At 38.7% G+C, this 16060-nt stretch overlaps 1 protein-coding gene across 1 annotated transcript in view; it reads left to right on the forward strand.

Annotated features, from left to right (window-relative positions):
• Positions 1-15100, forward strand: part of TSPAN32 (tetraspanin 32) — a 33242-nt gene extending 18142 nt beyond the window's left edge. The window contains exons 5-8 of the mRNA XM_063292987.1: positions 8823-8924; positions 9452-9544; positions 11850-11933; positions 14908-15100. Of these exons, the coding sequence (XP_063149057.1) occupies positions 8823-8924; positions 9452-9544; positions 11850-11933; positions 14908-15018 (390 nt within the window). The 3' untranslated portion in view covers positions 15019-15100. The remainder of the gene's footprint in view (positions 1-8822; positions 8925-9451; positions 9545-11849; positions 11934-14907) is intronic.
• The last annotated feature ends 960 nt before the right edge of the window (positions 15101-16060 follow it).

Genomic DNA, 16060 nt, shown 5'->3' on the forward strand with positions numbered 1-16060 from the left:
AAACACTACCAGTATGGTTGGTTTGCAATTTGATGCATCCTGCAAACCCAGAAAATTGGCTTGCATAAACCATGGTTAGGTGAACTATGGATATGTGTGTCATATAAAACAGCCACTACCTTCATAACTGTTTGTGGTTTATCCTGTGCAGAGCAAAATTGTCAAGTCTAGACTGTGGACAGTAGTTTGGGATGAACAAAGCACTATATAGCTAGACTGCAGTTAGGACTAAAAGAGTGAGCTTTTAGGAGAAACCAGGATATGGAGTCAAATAGCTTGGAAAATACCCAAGAAGTTCTTGGAATGTTCTACTGACATAGGAAGTCCTTCTTGTCTTTATAGGACTATGCAAAGTTCTGAAGAGGGACTTTACTTGGTGATGCTTTGAGTGAAGCACTCTTTCAGAGTTGTTTCCAATACAATATGCTCTCCCTGCTACATTACTTTCTTCCAATGGTTTCTGGTTATTACAGTGAGCTACTGGGAGTGTAAGAAGATGGTTAAAAGCATGCTCAGGAGCCTCTTCCCATTATTGAACATACCATAGAAAGTCATCAGAGCAATGCAAAGCATGAACTGAATCATCAGTGCTTCACAAGATGATTAGAGTCACCTCTGAAGTATGGCCTTGACAAAACGAATTGCTGTCCCATCAAGCTGCCCCCTTATGCAGATTATTAAATGATCCAGTACCAAACTGAGCTAATGAAGAAGCCACCACTTAAAGCTGAAAAATTTATCAAAGGGATAGCTACATACAAATTCAACAGTTCTTGAGAAAAGCCTCACTGTAGCTGAGTCAGGATCCTTGCTCCAGCACCGAATCCTCTGGACTGCTACTGTGCAAACTAGGAATTATGGGTACGATATGCATATGTGTATATGGGAGATTGCAATAAGTTTAATTTCCTTTTCCTTTCTGAAGTTCCTTCTCCTTTGGTGCTTGGGAAGTGAGCCATGTTGCATGAGATTCTTCAGAGGATCTTGTCTCTTCATGTATCACTGTAGCAATGATGATGAAAGAACCTTTTGTGAAGCTGCCTTGGCCGGCAGTATTTTGAGTGGAGAGCAGAGCTTGGTAAACTCACCAAGTTTATTATGTCAAAGGGCCCCCAGAATAAGCTTTTAGTTTGCTATGTCTGACTGGCACTAGGTTGGGGAAATCTGACTTAATCTAATGTGCTCTAGTGGATTGTCTGCCATTGCTTGGTGACATTTATTATAAGACTTCTGGAACACTGTAGTAAGAAACAACTGAATTTGATTCCAGTGACAGTCCCGACTGAAAACACATGGTGTTGCTGTATTTTGAAAACACATGGCATTGCTGTTTTAAAGCCAAGAAAACAGATAATCTGGCATGCTAGCTAATAACCATCTTTCATAGATGTTAATATGGGGTGTTCTTTTGGAACTTTTAGTTGAGGATCTAATTATAGCTGTTTTGAGCTATACAAGCACTATTTTCCCACAAGTAGATTTATTATTAAAAAGAACTCTAGCTTAATAGGTTTGGAAATGCTTCACATATCAGGGGAAGGTATTTCTTAAAGCAGCTGTATCCAATATTGCTTGTTGTGACATGCACAGCCAGCTAGCCCACATTCCAGACACGATCCAAATGAGACATGGATCTTGGGCACATGGAGAGTCAGATTATCCTTGTCCCTCCCTCTGCTGGAGAGAGAGATTTTGGAGTCCTTTAAAATCAAGATGCAGAATTTGAGGGGGGAATTCTGGCAGATTTAATTTCAGTGTTATCTTCTCCCTCCTCCATTTCTTAACTCCACTGCCGACCAATCCTTGCCTTTTCCTCCCCATCAAATGACATTCTCCCCTCCCCAAAGATGTTTTGAGCACCCATACATTTTAGGATTATCCCAACTCACTTGATGCCTCTCTCTTACTCCTGAGTAGTGATGCTTTGGCTACTCAAACCATTACAAGAGTATAAGTGAGACCTGTGCCAAAATGTTACAGCATGCCCTGCTTTTTTCCAGGCAGGCTTCCAGCCCCTCCTCACTTCCCAGTTTTCTGTTTTTCTCAACATATTCCTCTTTCACAAAGCATGTTCAGTTTTTATTGTCCTACGTGCCAATCAGTCATGATTCCGTGTTTTGCACTGAGCACTTGAAAAAAGAATACATCTGAAACACATTGAGTGTGATTAATAAAGTTTTCCACACTAGTGCTTAGGGTTCCCTTCCCTTCCCTTTCCCACCCCCACCCCCTTTGATTTTTAGTACCTGTTGTCTTCTCCAGGTTCAATTTTTCTCGCCCATTTTTAATTTTTTTGGGAGGGAGATGAATTAATGGTATTGATGCATAGCATGAATGAAGACATTAATTTAGTATATTTAGTTGATTTTTATTAGTTATTGGATCCAAAAGAATTCTAATGTAAGTCAACATACCTTTAAAAAAACACAGCTAGGACCACTTGTATTGAAAGAGTTAAAAAAGAAAGAAGGCTAAATAAAGGGTGGGGGAGAGGGAGGGAAAAGAGAGATGGGACTGATATTTTTTTTCAGTCTTCTCCTGGAAGTTTATCTCAACAATTATTCTGTCTGACTGATTCCAAGGGAGTCCAGAAATGTGGAAACAGGCAACCCTTGAGAAGCTTGCCTTCATGATTCATTTTCAGAAGTTCCTCTCTGTCTTCTTTCTCTGGGACTATGGCAAGGAATAAGCAGCAATCCGTCTTACCCAACTATTGATAATCTGAATGCAAAATGAGAAAGGGAAACCAGTACTTTCATAGGAGAGTAAGGTTCCTCCTCCCCACAATTCTTGCCAGCAAAAGTTTCTGGCATTTCATCCAGTCCACCTTATTGCAAAGGGTAGGAATGAGCAGCCTATTCCATTACAGGCTATTTTACAGCTCGATTACGAGGGAGGTGGCCCAGAATGTGTCCCTTAAGATTCTGTGATGCTTCTCTCTACCAATACTTTCCTTTCTGGCATTCCACTCAGCTGCCTGAATTAGGAGTATCTTGCTTGCTTTTCAGATTTTCCCCATGAGATGAGAAAGGCTCGCTTTTAGAAATGACAGCCAAATATTTCAAGCAAATATTGAAGGGAGCTAACAGAGTATGTAGAATTGACTGCCTATTAATGGAAAATAAATCTGCACCAAGGCTTTTGTAAAACAGAAGTAAAAGGGTTAGCCTGTTAATGTCAACAGGAAAGACAGCTCTTTCAAGGAGAATCCAGAGCCTATTTCTCTGTTAAACTTAGACAAAGCATCATGCCTCGTTTGACGTCCAGAGTGGATCAGCCCTTGAAATGTTCTTGCTGCCCAAGGTTATTTTTCACTGTGTTTCAGAGATCTTGGTTTCTGCTTTAGAACTTCCATTTACAACGTTACTCATCTCTCATTTTATTTTGATGTAAACTCAATTTTCTACCAGTTTTTGTCCTGCCTTTCACATATTTCAGTTAAATGTTCCCTTATGCACATTCATTTTAAGAACTGGATCAGAATACGCCATTAAGAATAATTTAGTCATGAAACATATGTAACCTTATTTTATATTAGAGTTGCTTATTTAATAAATGCCCCTCAATCAGCCATCAAATATAATACATGTACAGTAATATATTCAAAACAAATTTAAAAATTTCCTTCTCACCCCTATGGATGGTAGAAAAGAAAAGAAAGAAAGAAAGAAAGAAAGAAAGAAATGAGGGAGGAAATGTACTCTTAATATAAAAGATGCTTCTTGTCATTATTTACATAAGAGGTACAAAAAGTATTGCATTCCCCATCGGGGGAGATGGGCGATGATATAAATTTAATAATAAATTAAAAAATAAATCCCATACTTTCCCCATCCCCAGCCTTCAAAGTCAGAAGGGCTTTAAATTTGATTGTTTTTTTACATTAATTGTTGGGGGGAGGGTGGATACTAGCCCCACCAACATAGGGAATGTGGCCCTTTATGTGCAGCTTACCACTGGTCCTTGAGCAACAGAAGTTGCAGCATCCTGATTTAAGTAGATTATGCATTGGAGTAGAGTAGTAAAAGTATGTTCTGCTGCATCTCTACATTCTCAAACCGAACTTACTGGTGATAACAAAAACCTTGTTAACAAAACAAACCACCATCCCGGTTTGCCAAAGATAGAAGTTATAAACATTGTATTAACTTAATCAGTCCTGCTAAACTAAGCTGTGGACCATAGCTTTATGGTCTACACAGTGTTTCTCAACCTTAGCAACTTTAAGATGTGTGGACTTCAATGCTGGCTGGGGAATACTGGGAGTTGAAGTCCACACATCTTAAAGTTGCTAAGGTTGAGAAACACTGGTCTAGCATTCCATGCAGAAGAACCAAGGTGCAATCTTTGGCTTTGCCAACTAGAGCTGGATAGACTTCTGCTGAAAGCTTGGAGAACCGCTGCTAGTCAGCGCTGGCAATGCAGTGCTAGAGTAGTCTGATTCAAAGTAAGGTAGTTTCCTATGTTCTTAATCTGTGTTCCTTTGCTAAGGAAGGGATATAATCAGTGTACCCCACTGAACTCAGAATATAGGACTGCACTTTTGGTCCATGGTGTGAAAATCAGTAACAAGGAAATAGTTCTATAATTATAACAATAGATGAAGCTTTTTAAATTACTCTGGCTACAGAAATCATCCTTGGCTATACATTTAAATAGAAATGCAGAAAAGAATAAGGGAAGAGTACATGTATATGTATGTGTGTGAGGGTAATTTTATATGTTGATTTTCTTTTAAAATTCTGACAAGGAAATTTTCTGAAAAAGAAAACTGATTATTTCAGTTGAACCAAAATTTTACTTTCCAAGCAATCCCATGCATGTTTTCATAAAATCTAGAGGCATTCTAGTGAGCACTGATCCAGGAAAATTTGCCTAAAATGAAACTTTATTTTAAATTAATTGTTAACACTTAAATCATCTGTGATAAGTGGGGAAACTGCCATACAATATTCTTAAGGAGAAAAATATTCTAAGAGGGTTTGCAGAATAACTGTGGTATTAATTTGCTGCAACAAAAGGAAGAGACTTTTGCCATTTTAGCAAATTTATTATTGCAGAAACTTTTTTTGACCAGAGTTTTATTAGATGCACCATTGAATCCATTCTGCCTTTGGGATGTTACTTCAGGAGAAATCAAAGAAAGATAAATAATGCAGACTACATAATAAATAATGTACCAAAATCGCACATGTAATTGAAAGCAATTGAAGTTAAAAGAGAACTTTCTGCTTTCCCTACTCATACTTCTAGCCAAAGCTGACTTTAATTTGTGTACCTCTCATTTGGCTTGCTTAGAAGTTAAGTACTTCTGATATACCATACAAAATATCATTGGCAAGACAGAAGTCTGGAAGTTATATTCAACTAGAATAGAGAAGAACACATTTTAGGCTAACAGGACCTACTTTGTTTTTCACAAGAATCTCAAAGCCCACCAACTGGTGTTAGCTGTAAATTAGTGCTCAAGAATGCATATATGGACTGCAAAGGGCTCCTTAGTTCATCCCAACTGTGCCCATTCCTGGACTGGGAGACTGTTTGGATTACTGCAATGCACTCTACTTGGGGCTGCCCTTGAAGACCACTCAAAGTTACACTGGCCCAGAATACGGCAGTGCGTGCAGTGTTGGGCACTCCCAGGTTTGCCCATATTACACCCCTGTTGCATGAGCTGCACTGGCTCCTAGTTTCTTTCTGGGTACAATTCAAGGTTCTGGTTATCACCTTTAAGCCCTGTGTGGCACAGGACCAGGTTATCTGTGGGACTGCCCCTCCCTGAGGGTTTCTGCCCATCCCACCAGAGCAGATGGGGTAGACATGCTCCAGGTCCCTTCCCTTGAACACTGCTACCTCATCAGTCTTCAGAAGTGTGCCTTTTCTGTTACAGCCCCTGCCTTATGGAACACATTCCCCCTTGAGATCGAACAAGTCCCCACCCTTTTAACCTTCCAGAGGGCACTTAAGACCTGGCTGGTCCCCCAGGTGCTGGGATAAGGCGAGGTCAGAGCAGGATGAGAATGTTGTCGGTTCATCAGGGGAGTGTGGTTGTGGTGCCAGGTTTTTCTGTTTTTCGTTTTGTTGTCTTTTTTGCTTTTATGATTTTACTGTAGCGTATTTTACTGTACTGTTTTGGTTGTAAGCTGCCTAGAGTTTGGTTTTAAGATGGGCGGCTATACAAATGTTCATTCATTCATTCATTCATTCATAAATAAATAAATAAATAAATAAAATGAGTTTGCACATAAAAGTCATACAATTTGCTGCCAACCTTTGTTGCATATGGAACCATAATGAGTTTTTTTTTCGGGGGGAGGGGGGAGGCTTTGTTGTTAGCCTAAGTGTAGAGGTTAAACAGGATCTCACAGTGGTCAGTTTCCTCCATAACTTAAAAACCTGTTTTTTGCCCAAGCTTTCCCTTGCTTTCCTATCTGCATTTTGGTCAGCTATCCTAGTAATTACTCAGTTAATTTTTCATTGTTTTCACTAGACTGTTATTTTTATTGAATCTGAATTTTTTTAAGTAAACTGCTTTGTTACTTCTTTGAATAAAAAGCAGTATATACAGCACATAATTAAATATAATTTTAAAATCTGCAGAAAGCAACCTACAAACCAAGCTGATTGAACAAATGCACAACTTTTAACCCTTCACTTTAAAAGGTACCCCAGAGTTTCCTGTACATACAAGCCCTTTTATAGGGATACTTTACATCCTGCAAACAGAGACAGAAGATAATGCAGGGACATGAACGGATAAACTGTGGGATAGAGTCTAACAAAACTCTTTATCCATAGGTTTTAGGTGCTGAGTTCTGTGCAATGAAAAGAACTGGTTTATTCCTTTTAGGTTGCTACAGTAAAATAGTTGCCTCCCCTGTATTTTTAAACTGTTCTTGGAGTGATGCCATATATAACTCCACAAAATGGTTTTGCTTTAAAGCAAAGATTTTAAAATCTCACTAAAGTCAATAAAGTTACATTTATTTTAATGGCCCTTTGATTATCCTTTATTGGACCTTTCCTCAGTTTTAATGCATTTTTATTGAATAATTTTCTACCAACCAGCCAACCCAACTAACATCAAGTTAATAAAATATTCCAAACTTCCCATATTCCAGTCTGATTTAGCAAAATGTGCATATGCTGTTTTTATTAGTTGTCTTTCTATATTTAAAATACTGAAGGCAATACTCCTGAAAACAAGCACTATGTGTGTGAACATAAATAATATACCCCCAAAAAAATTATATTAAGCAGTCAGAATTGCTAACTGTGTAATTGTCCACTGAATCCCATATTAATTAAGTCTGAGAAAACAAACAGGGTATGAATTGCCTAAAACTGAGCAATAAACTACATTTGGCAGCAAATAAGGCTGGGCAAAACATCCAGCACACAAACTGTTTCAAGCACAGAACCACCACTTTCAGATAGTTACGTTGAGTCTGAAATGGCTGTTTCTTGGTTGGAAAGTATTTCAAGGTGGGGAGAGTAGGAAAAAGGGAAGGCCCACAGCAGCAACACATGGTGGCTAAGAGGAAGGAGTGGAAGACAAACACTGGACAGATCAAGGGTAGGGTTGGATTTGCCACTCTTGAATTCAAAGGGAGCAGGGGCATGTGGCAACTTAAGTAAGGTGAAGAAAGGAAGGTGCTGTGAAGATCAGAGGAGGGATGGGTGAACTGCCACTGCTTCCCTTGGATTCAGGCATGGCATATCCAACCTCCATGGAGGTATGGGAAAAGTCTGGGAAGATCAGAGGTTTGTGGATTATGTTTTTAGATTTGGGAAGGTTCCAGTTTAAAGTCTTGAAGAGTTACTGCCAACGAAGTAACTCTATGTAGGCTTTAAGAAGTACACGTGAGGGTTATCAGTGCAGCAGTAATGAAAGAAAGATGCAATTCACCGACTTCTTCCCAACATACCTGGTTTTTCTGTCCATCTTTTTGTATGATGCCTGAGGCTTTGAATGGGGAAGACTTGTCAAGATGTTCAAATTATAGCACCTGGAACAACCAAACTGTTCCAGAGTTTGGTTGAACAGAACCATAACCCATCCAGAAAGGTTCAGTCAAACTTCTAACCACAATACATGTTTTTCAGGTTCAAAACAAGACACACTTTCCATTTTATGCACACTCCTCCTCCTTCCTATACTGGAAATTTAATAACTCTAATTACTGAGAAATTAGTTCTGTGTTGATCAGTTTGCAAATGGCAGAGCTCAGGTTGCTGAGTACACTACCCACTGGCAGTAGTAGCTGACAGTATCATACATGTGTAACCACTATAGATGAATTTGTTCAGTTTTCCATCAGTGCAAGTCTCCCCAATTCCCAATCCTTCCATTGTACATGATCTAGAGCATAGTAATATGCCCAAATCTACTGTTTTTCTGGATTTTCCAATGATGTATGTGCAAAAATACATGGATGGTTGGTTTTGGACCTTCAAGTTAGTGCTGACTCCTGGCAACTGCCTGGACAAGTCCCTGCAGTCTTCTTGGCAACATTTTTGGAAGTGGTTTACCATTGCCTGCTTCCTACGGCTGAGAGAGAGAGAGTGACTGGCCCAAGGTCACCCAGCTGGCTTTGTGCCTAAGGCAAGACTAGAACTCATGGTCTCCTGGTTTCTGCATACATTTATGAAGGGAAAGTAAAAGGTAAAGGTAAAGGTTTCCCTTGACGTAAAGTCCAGTCGTGTCCGACTCTAGGGGGCCGTGCTCATCTCTGTTTCTAATGCAGATGCACACCAAACACCATGTTATATTACCAAATCATTGACATCTATAAATTGTGATGGTAATGTCATCTTTGTAGGTTGAAAATGCCATGATCGATGTATATGACTTTGTTTATGAAGATGTGAGAAGCAACCTTTCCAGCACCAGAAGACAGGAGCTATATTCCATTCACAAGATGGTAAGTTGCTTACTGGTTTTGGACTAGGTCAACCTTGTCCCAGCCTGGTTCTCTCTTTCCTCTTTCTCTTCCATCCCTGCCAGCTGGGATAGCCATTCAGCAGCTTATCAGTGGGGGTTCAATGTAGGGGACATCTGGCTGAGGCATTTTCAACAAAACCAGATCCAATGGCCATCAACTATTTTATTTCCACAAGGTTTCTTTCACATTTTGCATAATGTGGAACTAATTTGATGTTTTTAACTTGACGTTAGCAGCCCAGAATCAGATGACAAGTGGGCGGCCATACAAATTGAACAAATAAATAAATAATCTCATGAGTAACCAGCTGGAGCCAAGACCATACCAACCATATTACAAGAAGGAGCAAATCAATAACCCAAAGATTTGCAAGTAAAATGATGATAATTAAAAAATTAGAAACAAAATCAGAAGTGGGTGAGTTCTTTCTCAAAAGCTTACAATAACTCCAATCTATTCTGCGTCTAAATAAATAATAATATGATTAGTGTTCTATTTTATTTTAGTTTCTTTGTTGTGGGAAGAAGTCACCCTTTGGAGAAACAAGCAGTATAGAAGATGAAATGTGTGCATCAGAAACTCTGGGAATAGCAGAAGAGGTAATAGAATGCAGGACTATGAGGCCATTCCTTTCTCTTCAGGCACCCAGTGATACTTTCCCTACAGTATGGGAGTAACATCAGAGTTTTTTCCCCCCATCTTTGTCCCAGGATCCTCTATCAAGCAGGTCCTCTGAGCAGTTCTCGAGGCTAGAATATAGTGGTAAAGATTGTCACTTTCACTGTGGCACTGCAATATCTCTAGGGTGAGGCACAGTTCCAAAAATATAGTAGCCCTGGAGTTAACACCATAGAAAAATGGCATCCTTGCCACTTTTGAAGCATATAATGCTTGGGTGGGCAAGCTGTCTTGCAGCCCTAGGGTACAGAATTTTAAAATTATTGCTTCCATTGCCCGTGGAGCATGGTAGGCAGGTCGATTATGTATTATCATCACCAGAGGCTGAATTATCGACTTGTTTTTACTGCCTTTTGAGAAAACTTAGGGGGTTTTAAAAAAACAAACAAACTTTCATAGCTTTACTAATCCTGCTGGAAAGGAGCAGTTGAAATGAAGAAAATGTACACTGTGTCAGTTTTGCCTCCTTTAAAACAAAAATAGGGCTTCCTCTGTTCCAGTGTTCCTCTATTCAACAACGACATCTTTATTTTTTTTAAAAAATGAATAAAAATCAATCAAATTCCAGTAAGAAGATTTTCAGCCTTCCTTCCAGATCTTACACAACTTTACTCAGAATTTAAGGACCTTGTGCCCAGTAGAATCTCTTCCTGTTTTGTAAGCTTAGAGAAGCCCTGAGAGAGAGGAGAAAGAACTTGCTTTGCAAAACACAAAATGAATCTGCAATCCAAAGTGAGTGTTCTGCTCTTTGGGCAGTTAATTAAAGAGATGCAGCAGTGAGAAAACACAGGGCCATTACAAATGAATTATGAGGGCATCCGGCTCCTCCATAAAACTTAGTGGTTGAAGGAGAGAGACTGTACAGAAACAACTTTTTGGAAGAATGTTTGTTCTTCCCTTTTGAGAGAACACTGGTTGAAAAAATATGATAGAAGAACCTCACTCCCTGAAACTAGATACCTGCATTTTGGTTGTGGCTTCTCCTTTTGCTGGATCTGGAGGTGCTGCCCTTCTTGTTATGTCTGCTTTCTCCTTATGGCATGTTGTAGTCCACAGGTCAAGCATGCTGACTTGTTGATGACAAAGAGGTGCATACGCTTAGCTCCAGGTTCTACAGGATTATCTTTTTGGCCCCTTTCAGTCCAATACATTGGTTCCCTTTTAAACAGCAGCAATATGATATGTCATGATACTGTCCTGTAAGCCAAAATGAGGTATTGTAGTTGATGATTTGCCATTGCAAAAACAACTACATTGCATTCCCTGTTTTCCCCTCTTCCTATTTAAGTGTTCAGCATAGCAAACTATACAACCTGGCTTCATTTTGTGGTGAGCTTCCTTGCATGGAACAGGGATGGAAAGCACAAAATATGGTAAGTCGACATCATGATTAATTCTGCATTACCTTATATGCCTTTCTAGCAGAGAAAGGCATTTGAGGTAATGCAGAAATAATCATGACTGCACAGCATCTCACAACTCCCATAAATTAGGTGAAATTTCATTTTTATTCTGAAGATCATTTGTATTCTAAACTGTAGAATTTAAAGTGCAAGCATATCCAACAGTGCAGAGGTAATGGCATGAACATTACAGATCTCAGTGAAAGCATCTTCCAAATGCTTCTTGTTTGTTTTCAAAAACAAGCTAAAACATTTTTGGTCAAAGTCTGCTATCTGTTATCTCTGCTGCTCACTCTTTTGCTTTATAAATTTATTTTGCTTGGGAGGCTGTCAGGTAGCCAAGACTCTGGGGCTGACAATTCTTCATATTAACTTTCTTTCCCAGCATGATCACAATTTAATTTCTTAGCAGAAGTGGAGTTCCACTCAAGAAAATAATTTCCAATTTGTAACAACCAAGCAACATATCATGCTAATAGAAAGCTTACAGTCAAATCTATATTCTCCCTTAATTAATTTCAAGCATAGGTCAGAATTGTAATGAGCATCATTGTGCATGAAATGGAGAGGAAGAGGAAAGCCTTCCTTCAAACCACCCCACCGTCCAGACAAAAACCTCCTTCTTTCCACTCCACAGAGTAGCAATGAAGCTTAGAGAAAAATAATCTGAATCCTGATTAACAAGAACCTGACTAGGAGTAGGAAAGGCAGTATAGAGCTGGAACCTATCTATGAATGTTGACAGGGCAGTAAATCCCACTGTGTTTCAATAGGGGTTATTCCCATGTGAGTGGATATTAAGCCTATTTCTTTCACACTACAGGATTGTCTCCAAGAAATCAAACACTTCCTGAAAAAACATATGGACATTGTCTCTGTACTGATGACCATCACAATTTTCTTCATGGTAACTCCTTGTGTTCCAGTATCCGTGTGTGTGTGTGTGTGTGTGTGTGTGTATGCTACCTATTGAAGCAGAACTGCAAATTGAGCACTAAATTGGGGATGGCACTAAAGTTCTGCAAAAGTTGCATTTTGTTGAGTAAGAATTAAGTTTTGGTTAAGCCAAAGGGCTGGGAATGCTAAATCATTTGTTTGGAGCCCAGACTTGTTCACTATGACCATCTGATCCACTTTGAGGGCCAAATCCAGAGCCCCATAAATGACTCAATCCACTTTGAACTGCTCTTGGGATGGTCCAGCCCAACACAATTTCTGGTTTTGGAGCGTGGCTGTTCTTCCACTGGTCTTTGCTCTTCATTCTTATCCCAGCCAGCTGATGAAAGTAAGCAGAAATAATTTTGGTGTCATGGTTATCAGGGATTACAGTCTATTCCTCTGGAAAAATGAAATGCCAGCTCCATTGTTCTGAATAAATAACACCAGTAAATACAGTCCAATTCCATCTTCGGGCATTTTTTATTTTTTATTTATTTTCTATCCTGCCTTTATTATTTTTATAAATAACTCAAGGCAGCAAACTTACCTAATACTCCTTCCTCCTCCTCTTTTGTGTATTTATGTATTTATTTCTCAAATTCCTAATACCGCCCATCTCCCCCCAAAAAGGGGGATTCTTTCCCCACAACAACCACCCTGTGAAGTGAGTTGGGCTGAGAGAGAGCGACTGGCCCAAGCTCACCCAGCCAGCTTTCGTGCCTGAGGCGGGACTAGAACTCTCAGTCTCCCGGTTTCTAGCCCATTCCTTAACCACTAGACCAGACTGGCTCTCCAGTTTGTATGTTTCTGTATGAAATTTCTTTGATCCATATCAGTGAATCATTGTCCTAAATCTAGCGGGAGAAGTGTTTCCATATTGGTGCTCTCTGATCTTTCTGAGGCTTCATAGTAAGATTGACATCATCATTTTAAGCCAAAATGTGATTTATTTAATTTTGGATTAGCATGTTGTGTGGCTTAGGACTGAATTTGGCCCAGCAGCATGGCTTATGAACCATGGTTTATGGCTTAATGTGGTATGTAACCTCAACCAATTAAAACACCTTTGTATTAGTTTACAGTAAATGGCTCTAATAAAGGTACCATTTAGCTGTGATTTTGGATTATTTTCTTTTTCTTTTTTCATGGAGCAATATAGCTGTTTGTTTTCTAATATTCCATTTATTATTCTACCACATTTATAAATACAGATCTAGGTAATCAGATCTGCATAAATTTGCGTATAGTTACAAAGTCTTCTTACATAAAATAATCATATTTGCTTGTTTTTGTATATACACATGTAAGTATAAATCAACATTTCAAAAGTTGCATTCTTTTCTGTATATGTAAGAGCTTGCAAACACTTGCTCTGTGATGGTGCTTGCCATCACAAGTTTCTTTTGTAAATTAGTGAAGTAAAAACAGCATTAGGTTGCCCAGTAAATAAATCTAACATTTTTAAACGATCAAGATGTTCTTCCAATGGATTAATTTAATCTATCAGCTGAGAAGCATTGCAACTCCATGCATCTGTATGTGAAATTAAGCCTCAGTAAATTCAGCAGGACTTACTTGGGTAGATTTGCATAGGATTGGACTGTAAATGTTACATGCCAATATGCAAATATCATACCTCCCCCTAATATGTTGGGGTATACTTTCTAATTCCCAGTCTGATATAGGCATTTCTTTCCCAGCTCAAATATCAAGACAAGCTCGGGTTATGTGATTATACAGTTAGAAATGAATTAATGAGCAATCTTTTTTAAAAAAATAATCTACTTGGATTTTGGCACTGAGGTCAGCTAAAGCTGCTGCCCACTGCAGTTTCTTAAGATAAACACTGTAATTAGTGCCTTGCTTTTTTTCCCCAAATCCTGATGGTTGGATCTAAGTGTTTGTGTCCCATATTCTATTTTGCAGTTGGTTTAGGATTAAACTGGATATAATGGCAGAAAGTGGACACATACACATATACTGTAATTGCATCATCTGAGTCTGCTTTATCCTGTCCTGTTGCTCCCTCCTCTTTTAGACCTTTATTGCATTTCATTATTGGTTTCTTTAATTGCCGGTAGCTACACTAGGGTATAAAAGAAATGGGTTGCTGGGAAATTGCTTTGAGAAGAAAGATGGCATAGGAGTATAAGAATTAATGTGAAAGATTACAACATTTCCTAATTATGTTTTAAGAACAAAAAGTATTGATCTTCTCCTTTGGAAAGAACATTTGCCTCTTCCTCTGCATCTATCTTTCCATCTTTCATAGAATTAGTGTATAACAATGCTTTGCAAGTCACTCCTTTCTGCTAATGGTATGCAATGTCAACCCATTGATCAGCATTTTTCTGTTTACAAGGACTACCTCTTCCCAGTGAAATGGCCTCTCCAGCTGAGATCTAGTCAGTAGGTGTTATTCTGTGGGCCAAGTTGAAGCTGGTTGGAACAGCAGAGCTGGTTCAGCTATTGCTTAGAACAACTTTTTGGCCATCTGCTCCAGGACTATGGAGCCTTTTCCTGGAAGAGGTGAAAAAGATCTCTTTGCTTACTTTTCTGAAAGGCTTTCCTTTTCTAAATCATTTCAGTAATTGATTGTTTGGGCTTACAGAATGGATTGAGCATTTTTATATACTGAGGAAGGAGAGGATATAAAATGCGTGTGCATGGGAGGATACATGAATAGATGTTGTGTGGGGTGTGGATGCGGCTTGGCCCCACATGCTTGTAGCTTTGACATGCATCCTCCAACAAGTTATCCATGAGAAAATATGGACCTTGGTCTAAAAAAGTACCCTATTCCTAATTCAAAAGGCTGGTTTTGTTTTAATTGCATTTTGTTGCTGCTGTTCTGATAGCTTGGAAGAACAGTGCAGAAATATTCTATTTAACCTATATATATTCAAATGTTTGTTTCCTTTTCATTTATTTATTTTGTCTAGATGTATGGGATGGTATTAACTTCATTCCTTTGGTACTCTATCCATTGTAAGAACAATTTGGATCGGAAGGGCAAATATGTTCTGGCAAAGTTATCAGAAACTGGCTTCTGACCTGCACAGAAGAAGGACCAGGACTTTCCATGGATGTGAGTGGACAATAAGTGATGCTAACTCTCCTCATTGCCTCCCCCCCCCCACACACAAATATAGTTGAGCAAACAGGCAAGCAAGAAGCCTGCACTATCTGTCGATAGGCTGTTCAAAATGGTGCTCAGCTAGGACCTCAGAAGCATACAGTATTGACTGTAAACATGAAGGCAGGATATAAACCCAGCATCAAGAAATTGTTCAACCACAAGCATGCTTGCCAGCTGAAAGCCATAATTTGGGACCCCCAAAATAGCAAGTCAAAGCAGAGCAACTATTTCCACAGAAGGAAATTGCTAAGCTCATTAACTAGCAGACAGCTTTTAAAATTCAGCTGAATGAATGAGAGAAAATGCTCAGTAGCTACTTTTATTTTTTATTTTTTGCCCATCAATTTTCACCATGGCCAGTTCTGCAGCAGTACCTGAATTTAAAACCTACTCGCATTTTTGTATACTTTCTTGATTTAAATAAACTAAGGTTCTCTGGAGATATCTTCTCATTTAAAAATAAGTCTTGCAGCTATGACAGAAATTGAATTTTTTTCCTATTTCATCAGAACTAGATTCCAACCTATCTAAAGTTAATTGTTATTTAGGCTGGAATATTAAAGAAATTTATGGAACCAAATGTGACTTCCCATGCATACAGCTTTGCTTTGCTTTGCATTCCTCATAAATTTATCCACAAATATATTAAACCATGAAGGAGAAATTACAATCCTTGTCTTACTTTCTGTGCAATATTGAATCATCTCTAATAATTCCATTTGTACTTTGCAGTAAAAGCACTATATGATGGAAGCATTCAACAACAACAATTTCAATTCCATTCATATGCAAAATATTATATACAGTAGTTCAAGATTATTTACTTTATTATATGGTTCTCTAACTTTCATATACTTTTCAGTTATCTGCTGGTGAGCAAAAATCTGATTTGAAAACCTTGCTCCACTCCCCAAATGTTGCTCATTGTCACTTCTCATACCATTTCAGTCAGAATT

Source organism: Candoia aspera, chromosome 1, assembly GCF_035149785.1.
Source record: "Candoia aspera isolate rCanAsp1 chromosome 1, rCanAsp1.hap2, whole genome shotgun sequence".
In the NCBI taxonomy this organism is placed as follows: domain Eukaryota; kingdom Metazoa; phylum Chordata; class Lepidosauria; order Squamata; family Boidae; genus Candoia; species Candoia aspera.